Source organism: Xyrauchen texanus, chromosome 39 (assembly GCF_025860055.1).
Source record: "Xyrauchen texanus isolate HMW12.3.18 chromosome 39, RBS_HiC_50CHRs, whole genome shotgun sequence".
NCBI lineage: Eukaryota > Metazoa > Chordata > Actinopteri > Cypriniformes > Catostomidae > Xyrauchen > Xyrauchen texanus.
Window position 1 is genome coordinate 1,030,695 of NC_068314.1, and position 13,551 is coordinate 1,044,245.

The window sequence follows — 13,551 nt, forward strand, 5'->3', positions numbered from 1 at the left end:
GCACTGCTGTTTTAATGTGTTTTTGAACAATTTTATAGATCTGTAAAAAAACAAGAGCCATGGTGCATTTATGAATATCAGTAATTAAATGTTTCAGCTGCATCACCCAGCCCTAGTACAGATCTCAGCTGTCTGCAGCATCCAACATGTCCTCTCTGTTGCACAGATCACAGCACTCAGCATTACCACTCACTTGAGCTCATTTACACGAGACACATTAATTGGTACTTAAACCTGTCGAAGTTTGCTGGTCGACCCGTGAGGTCACGCAGATCTAGAAGTATCTATCGTCACCTCTGCATCCAGTTGTTCTCTTGGACTTCTAACGATGATCGCACTCACAGCCAAATCGCTTGATTGAGACTTGATAGAAGTGTGCAAGGTGCTTTTGTCTAGACGTGGTCTCTCGAGGGCTCTCAATGCTCTCTTTAGCAAAACCGTAGACACAAATCGCTAGCCGAATTTACTCAGATTGGCGCTCTCATCTGGTTTGGGTTGGGGGAGGGGCTACGAATAGTTCAGTAGCAGTGGGAGGAGCCTCAGAGAAGGGGTGTGGCTGCTCGTGCCCCGATCACAGCAGGTGATCGTAATGTGGGATTTGCTAGATGCCTCATGGTCAAGGATTTTGACTCTCTGAATCAAACGATGAAACCTGAAAGGTTTTGACCAGGTGAGTTGTTAAATCAAATCCCAAAGAACATTGGAGAAAAACAGCAGTTCAAATAAACATCCCCATAAACACAAACAAACAGGAAGTTAAGCAAAGAGAGCAACAGAAACAACATAACGCTGCCAGTGTGAACAGCTCTTCAGATTTACCTCAGGAATGAGTCAGTCACAGGCGGGCGTACCTGCTCCGTCGATGGCGATTGTAGCGGTGACAGTGGCCCAGCCCGGACTGGCCATCAGGAGCACCGGGACAATTCCCGCTGGCCTGGCGTCTAAGTTGGCCTGCTGCCAGCCAGCGGTTTTTTTTTTTTTTTTTTATTATTATTATTTTATATTACTACCTTTACCAGTGATACTTTTTGAATTCGTCATTCAATAAAATGATTATTAATAACAATACAAAAAATAAAATCATGAATCTGTTAGTCTTGACTGGCAAGGCTATGATTCGACTTTACGCCTCAGACAAACGGTTAAACAGAAAATGCGAGCAGCACCCGATGATGGAGAGAAACGGCCAGGTGGAGCAGAGCGGGAAAGGACAAAAAAAAAAAAGAAAGCACTCCAAGAAGAAGCAGCAAAACTTTGCAAAATTACTGACCTGTTCAGGGCTTCATGTGCAGGTCAGTTTCATCTGTAAATAATTTTTCTTCGTTAACTTAGTATTGAACTGCTAGCAAATGTAAGCAGTAGCGCCCGTCTAACGTTACATTCGTGGAGAAATCAAAACAAATGAGTGCACACAGAAAACTCACAGAAGAAATTTACTGAGGGAAAAATTCTAATTGTTTTATTTATAACATATGATTTAGTTTAACATAACACAACTAAGGGAGCTGTTTTGCTGAATATGATCATGATTGAAAATGTTACATTGAATTTATTGTTCAATAAACAAGTAGCGTAGTTAATATTTATTATTAAGTTACTTACATTTTAGACACAAACCACATTAACTGTTTTTGTTCTATTTCACCGACTAAAATAGTTCCAAAGGAAAGCTACAGCGGTGTTTGTTTGCCACCTATTGGCGGTTTAATGTTTAAGTATTGCATTTTTTTTATATTCAAACATTTATTTAAAACATCAATCTCATAACATTATTTATTTGTAATTTGATGGGTAATAGCCCTATAGTGTCTTATTATTATAACTGAATTTATTGATCAAATGTAAGAATTTGACATGAAGTTCTAGTGGAACTTAGAACATTTTTGATCAACTCTGATGATCGTGCCACAGTGGAGACACTGCAGGCAGAGCTGACAAATTTGACAACACATTGGAAAAGGCTGAAGATGTCTACTTTGGATAGCTATAGTGTAAAGACAGTGAAGGAGCTCTCAAGAGAAGATGACAACCTTTCAGGTGCTGATGAGGGCTTGGAGTTGGTGAGCACAGTTTGTTCAACTTGCAAAAACTGTGCAATATGTTGCCATATCCTGCTGTCTAAATACAACCTTCTCACTGATGCCTATCATGTCATTGGACTGGGCTACACATTTTTGTTGACATTGTCTGTGACACAAGTAGCCTGTGAAAGAAGCTTCTCCACACTGACGCTTGTGAAGAACAGACTTAGGACCTCTATTAATCAGGAACACCTTGAGGCTTTCATGTTAATGTCAACAGAGAGGGAGATACTTGTTGGAATTGACATTGACAACATTATTGATAAAGCTGCTGAGAGCAGCGAAGTCTTACGCAACCTGCTGACCTTCTAAGCTAACATTTTTGTTTAACCTCTCTTCTGCAGTTTATATACACTTATGAGTGAGAAGTAGAGAGGTAGAAACAGCTTTGGATTCTAGAGTAAATGCATGTACGTTATGTGCAGACCCATTTTATATTAGGACTGCTTTACTTCTAGTTTGGTTGTTTATGTTTTTATATTGTGGTCATACTGTGAAAAAAATGTAATTTAGGGGGAAAAAAAACAAGGTTGTCCGTGTTTCTAAATTTTATTTGGGTGCATAAGATGGCCTGGATGGGTGTAGGATTTCCCGGCCTGAAATTGTGTCCCAGTCCGGCCCTGCAGTGGCCCTTCTCACTGCACTCGTAGCAGCGGTCATTAGGGACGGTGAGTGGGCAGACCATTGTATCGGGAATGCCGCTGCGTTACGGAGGATAATTCCACGCACGCTCGAGAGCCACAAATCAATCTAAAGCAGATCGGTTTAAAAACACATTTTCATTATAAAACAGACATCTCTGGCTCTAAAATCATCACATATAAAAAACAAGAATATGTGTTGTTGCCAACAATTTATAAAGCGTTTTAAGCTTTTATTGATACCAATGAATTGATGAATTTACACCTACAGAACGTGACTGTAATACACATCGAACCTCAGATGCATACATCTACTATTTAAAGAGTGACACTGAACTAGTAGAGCAACATATTCAACTTAATCATCCAAAGACAATTTAAAATAAGCATTCATTTACAAACAGAATCACATTTTAACACGGAGCTCAGGTGAGAGAGTGACAGGTATCGTCATGACATGAACAGAAACACAGATCAGCTGCTGGTGAAGTGTCTCCGCCCACTTACTTGCCATCGAGTCCACGGACGGCGTCCTCTGCGTCTCTCGGTATCCTGGAGGGTTGCGAGCTATCCACACTGTTCTGAGTGGCCCGTAATATCCAAACACTCGCTCCAGCTCACCTTTACCTGCTCTGGTGCCCAGATTACCCACATAAACCTTCGTTTCTGAAAGAGGAGCAAAAGTTGCTTGAACGTTATGAGGTTCATTTTATGGCCTCTTAGTTTGGATCCATTAACATTGCTGAAGTACACTCACCTAAAGGATTATTAGGAACACCTGTTCAATTTCTCATTAATGCAATTATCTAATCAACCAATCACATGGCAGTTGCTTCAATGCATTTAGGGGTGTGGTCCTGGTCAAGACAATCTCCTGAACTCCAAACTGAATGTCAGAATGGGAAAGAAAGGTGATTTAAGCAATTTTGAGTGTGGCATGGTTGTTGGTGCCAGACGGACCGGTCTGAGTATTTCACAATCTGCTCAGTTACTGGGATTTTCACGCACAACCATTTCTAGGGTTTACAAAGAATGGTGTGAAAAGGAAAAACATCCAGTATGCGGCAGTCCTGTGGGCTGAAAATGCCTTGTTGATGCTAGAGGTCAGAGGAGAATGGGCCGACTGATTCAAGCTGATAGAAGAGCAACTTTGCCTGAAATAACCACTTGTTACAACCGAGGTATGCAGCAAAGCATTTGTGAAGCCACAACACGCACAACCTTGAGGCGGATGGGCTCCAACAGCAGAAGACCCCACCGGGTACCACTCATCTCCACTACAAATAGGAAAAAGAGGCTACAATTTGCAAGAGCTCACCAAAATTGGACAGTTGAAGACTGGAAAAATGTTGCCTTGTCTGATGAGTCTCGATTTCTGTTGAGACATTCAGATGGTAGAGTCAGAATTTGGCGTAAACAGAATGAGAACATGGATCCATCATGCCTTGTTACCACTGTGCAGGCTGGTGGTGGTGGTGTAATGGTGTGGGGGATGTTTTCTTGGCACACTTTAGGCCCCTTAGTGCCAACTGGGCATCGTTTAAATGCCACGGCCTACCTGAGCATTGTTTCTGACCATGTCCATCCCTTTATGGCCACCATGTACCCATCCTCTGATGGCTACTTCCAGCAGGATAATGCACCATGTCACAAAGCTCGAATAATTTCAAATTGGTTTCTTGAACATGACAATGAGTTCACTGTACTAAAATGGCCCCCACAGTCACCAGATCTCAACCCAATAGAGCATCTTTGGGATGTGGTGGAACGGGAGCTTCGTGCCCTGGATGTGCATCCCACAAATCTCCATCAACTGCAAGATGCTATCCTATCAATATGGGCCAACATTTCTAAAGAATGCTTTCAGCACCTTGTTGAATCAATGCCACGTAGAATTAAGGCAGTTCTGAAGGCGAAAGGGGGTCAAACACAGTATTAGTATGGTGTTCCTAATAATCCTTTAGGTGAGTGTAGATCTAGATTGCCCTGAATTAGTTTTTGCTGTTGTTTTTGAACACAACAGACCTTGTAACTACCCCTCTGACAGGACAAACCACACCAGGGTTATCCAGCAAATAAAGTATTAAAGTGACTTTACCACAGGTCTTAAGTACAACATAAAGCTCAACGCATTAAACTGTGGTGTAAAAAACATTTTTTATTTAATTTGTACAAAATAAATAAATAATAATAATAACAATTTAAATAGTTTTTTATTGTTTATTATTATTGTTGTAAATATATGGTCCTGTTGCTTTTTTATTGCTGCAACTGCAATATAAAAAAATAAAAAAAACTATGTTCAAAAAATGAGAATGACGACACCTGATGCGCATAATTTAGCTGATCGCAGCTCATCAATCAGATTTAAAGGGACAGTTCACCAAAAATGAAACTTTTGTCATCATTTATTCACCCTCATGCCATCCCAGATGTGTGTGACTTTCTTTCTTCTGCAGAACACAAATGAAGATTTCTAGAAAAATATTTCAGCTCTAAAGGGCCATACAATGCAAGTGAATGTGACCAGAACTTTGAAGCTTCATAAAAGTAATCCATAAGACTCCAGTGGTTTAATCCATGTCTTCACAAGGAATATGATATGTGTGGGTGAGAAACAGATCAATATAAAACTGAGCAAGAAGGCTGACAGACCTGACTCAGTTACACCAGTTCTGTCTGGAGGAATGGGACACAATTACAGCAACTGATTGTGAGAAGCTTGTGGAAGGATTCCCAAAATATTTGACCCAAGTTAAACAATTCAAAGGCAATTCTACCAAATACTAACAAAGTGTATTTTCTCTTCTGATCCGCTGGGAATCTGATGGTGAAAGGGTTAGGGTTAGGTGAAAGTGTATGTAAACTTCTGACTTATACTGGGTATATATATATATATATATATATATATATATATATATATATATATATATATATATATTTATATAAATATACACATACAGTATCTCACAAAAGTAAGTACACCCCTCACATTTATGTAAATATTTGATTATATCTTTTCATGTGACACTGAAGAAATGACACTTTGCTACAATGTAAAGTAGTGAGTGTACAGCTCGTATAACAGTGTAAATTTGCTGTCCCCTCAAAATAACTCAACACACAGCCATTAATGTCTAAGATTTAAAGTCAGAAGCTTAAGACTCTTATTTATAATTGTATAAGTGCAATTTATATTATTTCTTTCATTTAAATGCAATTTACAAGTTACTCAGAATATGCCACAAGCATAATTTTTGTATGAGAGCTGCTGGTACAGAAAGCTTTGTATGATTTTTGGCTCAGCAAAATGTTTATTTTTTTTTTGTCTGATTTGACTGGCCACATTGCTTCCATTTGTTGTATTAATAAAGTTATTGGAAGTAAATTAATTATGAATCATTACAAATATTTTGCTTTAAAAGTACAAAGCAGTCAGTGAGAAACAAATTATGTATTGAAAAAAAAAAAGCATCAAGATGCATCGATAATCATTTTATAATCGAATCGCAGCTGTCTGAAATCACAATTGAATCGAATCGTGGGGTGTCTAGAGATTCCCACCCCTATTAGAGACCTTGTGCTCCACCTTCCATTTGAGGATGCCCCACAGATGCTCAATAGGGTTTAGGTCTGGAGACATGCTTGGCCAGTCTGTCACCTTCACCCTCAGCTTCTTTAGCAAGCCAGTGGTCATCTTGGAGGTGTGTTTGGGGTCGTTATCATGCTGGAATACTGCCCTGCGGCCCAGTCTCCGAAGGGAGGGGATCATGCTCTGCTTCAGTATGTCACAGTACATGTTGGCATTCCCAGTGCCAGCAGCACTCATGCAGCCCCAGACCATGACACTCCCATCACCATGCTTGACTGTAGGCAAGACAAACTTGTCTTTGTACTTCTCACCTGGTTTCCGCCACACAGACTTGACACCATCTGAACCAAATAAGTTTATCTTGGTCTCATCAGACCACAGGACATGGTTCCAGTAATCCATGTCCTTAGTCTGCTTGTCTTCAGCAAACTGTTTGCAAGCTTTCTTATGCATCATCTTTAGGAGAGGCTTCCTTCTGGGACGACCATGCAGACCAATTTGATGCAGTGTGCGGCGTATGGTCTGAGCACTGACAGGCGGACCCCCCACCCACCCCTTCAACCTCTGCAGCAATGCTGGCAGCACTCATATACGTCTATTTCCCAAAGACAACCTCTGGATATGATGCTGAGCACATACACTCAACTTCTTTGGTCGACCATGGCGAGGCCATGGCGATTTAACACACCTGCTCCCCATTCACACCTGAGACCTTGAAACACTAATGAGTCACATGACACCGGGGAGGGAAAATGGCTAATTAGGCCCAATTTGGGCATTTTCACTTAGGGGTGTACTCACGTTTGTTGCCAGCGGTTTAGACATTAATGGCTGTGTGTTGAGTTATTTTGAGGGGACAGCAAATTTACACTGTTATACGAGCTGTACGCGCACTACTTTATATTGTAGCAAAGTGTCATTTCTTCAGTGTTGTCACATGAAAAGATATAATCAAATATTTACAAAAATGTGAGGAGTGTACTCAGTTTTGTGAGATACTGTATATAGCCTATACAAAGTACATACTTTTAAACATTCTCTTAATTGTTTTACACAATGTTAACTATTATTTTAAGCTTAAATATCATTGTATTTATAATAAAATCATAATAACCACTTTCCTATGGTAAACTTATGGCGATGGAACACAAAACTATTTCAGAAAAAACTGCCAGCCCTGTCCTCTTCAGAGCTCTGCACATGAGGGTAAATAAATGATGAGTGAATTTTCATTTTTGGGTGAAATGTTCCTTTAAGAAGTCAATGCTAAAAATGCTGCTAGGTCAAACTTCGCCCACATTCCCTAAACATTACTTTTTTTAATAATACATTTTCTGATTGGAAAGATTTTATATAAAAACGTATACACAAATACAGCTTTAAAATATCAAACATTCATAGAACTCTGTTTAATACTCGTTGTAAATCTTGATAATTTACACAATTAACATTAATCGACAAAACAGTGTTTATAATGTAAATAAAAACATTGGAAATATAACAAACTCACATTCATACTGACATTAAACATGCAAACATCTTAACCCATTTTCTGTCATATCCTTTATTTAGAAGACTATTATAAGTAGTATTATTGATGTTAGTTTTTACTGATGCACGCGTTAGTTACCGTTACAGTTAACAGCTCGCGACACCACACAATAAAAAGTCATATTTGACAGATAATGAACTCTGAGTTTAAACCATTTATACATATTATTAACATAGGTTTAATAGGACTCACCGCCTCCACGTTGCCCGTATCAAGACATAATGTGAAATAGTAAAGTCCTGACAGAAACTGTTGAAATTCACTTGCGCGCTGTGTTTTTGCGCTTGCGCTGTTTTGTCCAACATTAAACGCCATACAAACAGCCGCCTGACGCATACGGAACATACTAGGAAAAACTACGTTACCCATGATACCACGCTGTGCTAGCCGGCCAATCACAGGACAGAGTGAATGACGTCATACGTACTGCGTATAAATGCTGCGTTACATGGAGAAAGTGAGTCGATGAACTCGTCGCATTGATTATCTGTGATGTGAATATTGTTTGATCAGAGATGGTGCAGTGGAGTGAGATGAGTCCACATCAGTGGCAGGAGTTTGTAAATCAGGAGGTTTGTGTAACAGCTCACGAACAGCAGCAGTTTGAGGGTTTTGTGTTCACAGTGGATCCGGTGTCTGCCAGGTAAAGACATAATGAAGAATATAATCAATAACATCACGCATAACTGTATAAACAGCTCTTATTTACGATTAACTTTTGATTAATGCATGTCATCGTATGTGGAGACTGGAGAGCCAAATGTATGACGTTATTGAACCCGAGTGTTTGTTTGGCATTATGATATGAATCGCTTGTGAACACGACCCTCTCAAAATTATCTTCTGCTTTTGTGCGGGGGCAAAACTTAAGTTTGTACTTTTTGTTTCTCTTTGTATCCGGAACCAATTTGAGTCCAGTTTTTCTGAACACCTGCTGCACTTTTAAACAGTAGTAATGTCCGATTCGTGTAATGTTTGCGAATCGAGTCGGAATGGCCCTTATGAGCCGATTCTTTTCTGAATCAGAAACATACAGCGTGACTAGTGAAGTCTGACACTGACTCTCGAACAAATTCATCTAATCAGCAGATTCTTTTGTTGAATCAAAAACCTGTAGCACAACTAGTGTATCGATTCCCAAACAAATGACTCTTGAGCTGATTCTTTTATTGAATCAGAAATGTGGCTAGTGAAGTCTGACACTGACTCCCAAACAAATGACTAATCAGCAGATTATTTTATTTTATGCAACATTATTGGTGTACCCCGATTCCCAAACAAATGACTCTTGATTCTTTTATTGAATCAGAAACATTCAGTGTGACCGGTGCAGTTCCCAAACAACTGACTCTTTTTAGTGAATCGAAAACATTATCACCTTATTATCAATGAGTCATGAACCAGTGAATCACTTATTTTTTTTAATCAGTTTGCTGAAATGATGTGTTATGCTCCCTTTTTGTTTTAATTTGAAGTGTGGTGCTGGTGACCCTCCAAGAGAAAGAGCGTCCATCCGTGAGGGTGGTTTTGGGTCATGCTGTGAGAGATGTTCAGATTCTCAGGAGGGGAACGGAGGAAACCGAGAGACGACTGAAGAGTGTGTTCCTGCCGGACCGAGCTCAGGATCTCAGCTCCGAGCAGCTCAAAACACGGCGGGATAATCTGTGTCTGTGGCTGGAGAAAAACAGAATCCCGGTGACTGAAGACGGGGAGGTTCTTCGTGTGGCGAATGTGTTGACCATCAGCGCCCCCTACGGGAGTGGAGACTGCAGCTGCGCCAATGAAATCATACTGGCCAGAATTCAGAGTCTGGTGGAGAGTAACCCTGGACCAGAACAATCTCAGTCACAGACTTTACTTCCCTAAACAGATGTAATACATTTCATCTGAGTATTGTGCAGTTATGATGTAATGATACAGTGTTTCCCTGTTTGAGAAGAAAAGCTCTTGTAACATTCTGTAGTTAATACTGGATCGTGACCGGGAATTGCATATTATAATAAATGGATAAAACACTCCTTTCTCTTTCTTTCTGACATCACTTCTTCATGCTTAGCACAGGTCTAGAACACAGGTTTCATTTATCGTGCAGTGATTGACTTGACCTGTGTCAGCTGGATAACACGACAACTTTCACATGAAAGGAGCTTTATCCTGCCCTGGTAGTTTAGAGATCCATATGCAGAATTAGTTATGTAGATGACAATCACCAGTGTTTGGTGGAATCTCTTTACAGAGCAGCTGAAAAGTCACTAATAAGGTGCATGACATGGAGGAAATACAGACATATTTTTGCATTCGTTGAGCTGAAAGTGTTTCGTGGAATCTAATGTTTGCGTCACATACTGTATTAAGATGTCTTCAAAAATCCATACATTTCCCTAAATATTTGCTTGTTAATTAGTGAAGCTCACTTTACTTTTTTTGTTTTGAACACATTTTCATGGCTAGTGTCTGGCATACAGTGGTAGAAACACTTTTATTCCCTTGTTTTAAGAAGGTGATCGCTGTTCTTTACATACTTGTTGGCAAACACACACGATTTTGAAAATAAAAGTTTGAAGACATAAAGGACAATCATTGTGTTTCTTGAGTACCTCTTTGGTGTGCGAGGGTACCTTAAAGCCACGGTACTCATAAGTCTGCTGGCTCACAAATGCTTGAGTCCAGAAACTGTACAGTCGTCCAGCAGGTTTATGTGTTCGTTTCTCAGTACATTTGTCAAGCGTTTGGCTGTGTGCAGGGGGGGGAGGGGCAGCCAAACAGAAACAAAACCATTGAAATGAACAAACACTAAACGAACAACAGCCACATGAAACACAAAAATACACAGAATTCCCCCAACGGGGTCAGGAAATCTCAACGTGATGTGCACTTTATGAAAACGCAATTGTCTGGGACTGGCGCTATAAGGGCACATTGTTGCATTTGTTTGTTTTTGTCTGGTGAGATCCAACACTGGCTTTTAAATTGTCTTTGAGTGTTCTGCGTGGTTCTGTACTGCAGTCCGTTGTGTGTCATCCTCTACGAAGGGTTTGCGTTCTCCAGGAGGGGCGGGCCGTCGCGATGCACGAACGGGTGAGCCGACTCCCTTTTGTAGGTCTTGGGAGGGAGTTTGGGGATGGGCGACTGGGACGTGCTCTGTCGTGGTGGTACGGGCGGTCCGGCGACCCCCTGTGGTGGGTCACAGTCCAGGGGCTGGAGCGGGGGGGAGGGCAGGTGTCTGCGCGGTCCTAGCGGTGACGGGGTTTGTGGGGGGAGCGGACTGAAGGGTGAGGGGGGGAAAAAGGTCTGACTCAGTTCGGAGCGTCGGCCCTGCGGGGGCGGCTGCAGGTGGAGGGGGGAGTTCAAGAAGACATCGGGCGTTCTCACCGGTTCCCGTGGAGGCAGGGTGGGGGGGCTGTCGGGTGGCTCTGTGAGCGAGTAACGTGGCGAGTAAACCTTCGTGGTGGGTTGGCGTGGAGGAATCGCAGGCGGACTGTCCAAATGCTTTGACATCATCTGAAAGACAAACGCACACATTCAAATTATACAAATAACACTGACAAAAGACTTAAACGCCATTCATATGGAAGCTCGTCTCCACCGCGTCAAAAAAAAGTAATTCATAATTTGAAGTTAGCATCTCATTATCTTGAAATATCTCTATTTTGTGTGAACATCATTATTTGGAAATATTCTCATATTTTAGTTGGTATTCGAGTATCTTATTATTTTGATATCTCATTATTCCATGATACAATTTCAAAATAATGCCATAATATCTCTCAAATTACTGAGTTGGTGTCCATGGGTAGTTCTAAATAAAGAGGTACATCCCTAGATACTGACTCCATCATTTGTACCTGTAAATAATGTGATAACTCAAAATAATAACTTATGTGCTGGATTTGAGTTTTATTTGACGTGGCATAAACAGGCTTTCTTACGTTCAGACCCAAAATGTTCTTGTGTTTAAAACTAAAAAAGCAAGACGCAGATCATCCAACGGTTGACCACAGTAGAGACAGGTGTCTCTACACAGTCTTACATGCTCCCCTGAGCAGCCCCATACTGTGCCAATCAAACTATTTCATGGGGTCTTACAGATATGTCTTAGTGCCAGATCCCTCTGTACATTAGAAATTGTTCAAGAAATCTATTGTGTGTGTTTTTGTATACCTTTTATCTTAAAACACAAGTAATTCAAAATACTAATAACACGGCAGGTGTTTCTGGGCACCTTTGAGGGCGATGACTCGGCGGGGGCAGACTCTGGGCGGCGGCGAGGAGGGACGGGTGGAGGTACAGGAGCATCATCACACCGCAGGAATCCCACCATAGACGACACTGAAGATGACCCTGAGACACACACAGAAAACACCAATTTCACACACACACTGACCCTTGACCCTCAGTGATGACCCCATGACCTGTGAAATGACCCTTTGAACTGTGATGACTTAATACGAGATATGAAAGGATGAATGAAGCAGAGGATGCTGGGAAGCACGTCACATGATGAACACTGAGCTGCACATGCAGCAGTAATGCACAGATATCAACAGCACAGCGTACGTCACTCAAAACAGATCGTTTTAAAGGGATAGTTCACCCAAAAATGAGAATTGACAAAGTGAACTGACCCTTTTTTACATCTGTGACACTGAAATAAAAACACACTGATTCTAAATGTCCACATAACTCGATTCATATCACAAAACATGAGAAAATATGAGTGTGACGTCAGTGACAGAGACAGACAGACAGAGATACAGACAGACAGAGAGAGAGACAGACAGAGACAGAGAGGCAGACAGAGACAGACAGACAGTGACACAGACAGACAGAGAGGGAGAGAGAAAAACAGACAGAGAGACAGACAGACAGAGAGAGAGAGACAGACAGACAGAGAGAGAGAGGGAGAGACAGACAGAGAGAGAGAGAGTTTATATACTAACGTGGGCCATGTGGTAGCGTGACCGGGGCAAATATTGTGTCGCTGTCTGTCAGAATCAGAGAGAGAGAGAGACGGATGTGTGACACTCATTTACTGTCACACCATCAGAACAGCTGATCTACAGTCAGTTTATTCCATCATATCATCATGATACGAACATAAACTGGCACAGGATCAGATCAGAACACTGACACACTCATGTGTCATGTATGCCTGCTTGTGTGGTGTAAGCTAGTTTGTGCATAGTATGATTTTGTATGTTGCATGCTTATTTGTGTGAGTAGTACGATTGTATATGTATTATGCTTGTTTGTGTATGTTGCATGCTTATTTGTAAGTGTAGTATGAATGTCTGTAGTATGCTTGTTAGTGTGTTGCATGCAAGTTTGTGAGTGTAGTATGACTGTGTAGTATGCTTATTTGTGTGCTGTATGCCTGCTTGTGTGGTGTGTGCTTATTTGTGCATGTTGCATGCTTATTTGTGTGCTGTATGCTTATTTGTGCATGTTGCATGCTTGTTTGTGAGTGTAGTATGCCTGTGTTCGTAGTATGCTTGCTTGTGTTCGTAGTATGCTTGTTTGAGTTCGTAGTATGCTTGTTTGAGTTCGTAGTATGCTTGTTTGTGTTCATAGCATGCTAGTTTGTGTTCATAGCATGCTAGTTTGTGTTCATAGCATGCTTGTTTGCGAGTGTAGTATGCCTGTGTTCGTAGTATGCTTGCTTGTGTTCGTAGTATGCTTGTTTGA

At 41.0% G+C, this 13,551-nt stretch overlaps 2 protein-coding genes and 1 pseudogene across 3 annotated transcripts in view; 1 reads left to right on the forward strand and 2 right to left on the reverse strand.

Moving 5' to 3' along the window:
- Nucleotides 1–507: 507 nt before the first annotated feature.
- Nucleotides 508–8,086, reverse strand: LOC127633067 (serine/arginine-rich splicing factor 7-like; annotated as a pseudogene).
- Nucleotides 8,087–8,295: 209 nt separating this feature from the next.
- On the forward strand, nucleotides 8,296–9,882 carry gemin6 (gem (nuclear organelle) associated protein 6). The gene is made up of 2 exons (XM_052111100.1): nucleotides 8,296–8,509; nucleotides 9,342–9,882. The coding sequence occupies exons 1-2, from the start codon at nucleotides 8,382–8,384 to the stop codon at nucleotides 9,730–9,732; spliced, it is 519 nt and encodes a 172-aa protein (XP_051967060.1). The 5' UTR covers nucleotides 8,296–8,381; the 3' UTR covers nucleotides 9,733–9,882.
- Nucleotides 9,883–10,022: 140 nt separating this feature from the next.
- Nucleotides 10,023–13,551, reverse strand: part of sos1 (son of sevenless homolog 1 (Drosophila)) — a 93,896-nt gene continuing 90,367 nt past the window's right edge. Inside the window, exons 23-25 of one of the 2 annotated variants that reach the window (XM_052111097.1) lie at nucleotides 12,807–12,851; nucleotides 12,089–12,207; nucleotides 10,023–11,367 (exon numbers count right to left, since the gene is read on the reverse strand). In XM_052111097.1, the coding sequence (XP_051967057.1) occupies nucleotides 10,891–11,367; nucleotides 12,089–12,207; nucleotides 12,807–12,851 (641 nt within the window). In that variant the 3' untranslated portion in view covers nucleotides 10,023–10,890. The remainder of the gene's footprint in view (nucleotides 11,368–12,088; nucleotides 12,208–12,806; nucleotides 12,852–13,551) is intronic. The other variant, XM_052111098.1, reaches the window with a different exon arrangement.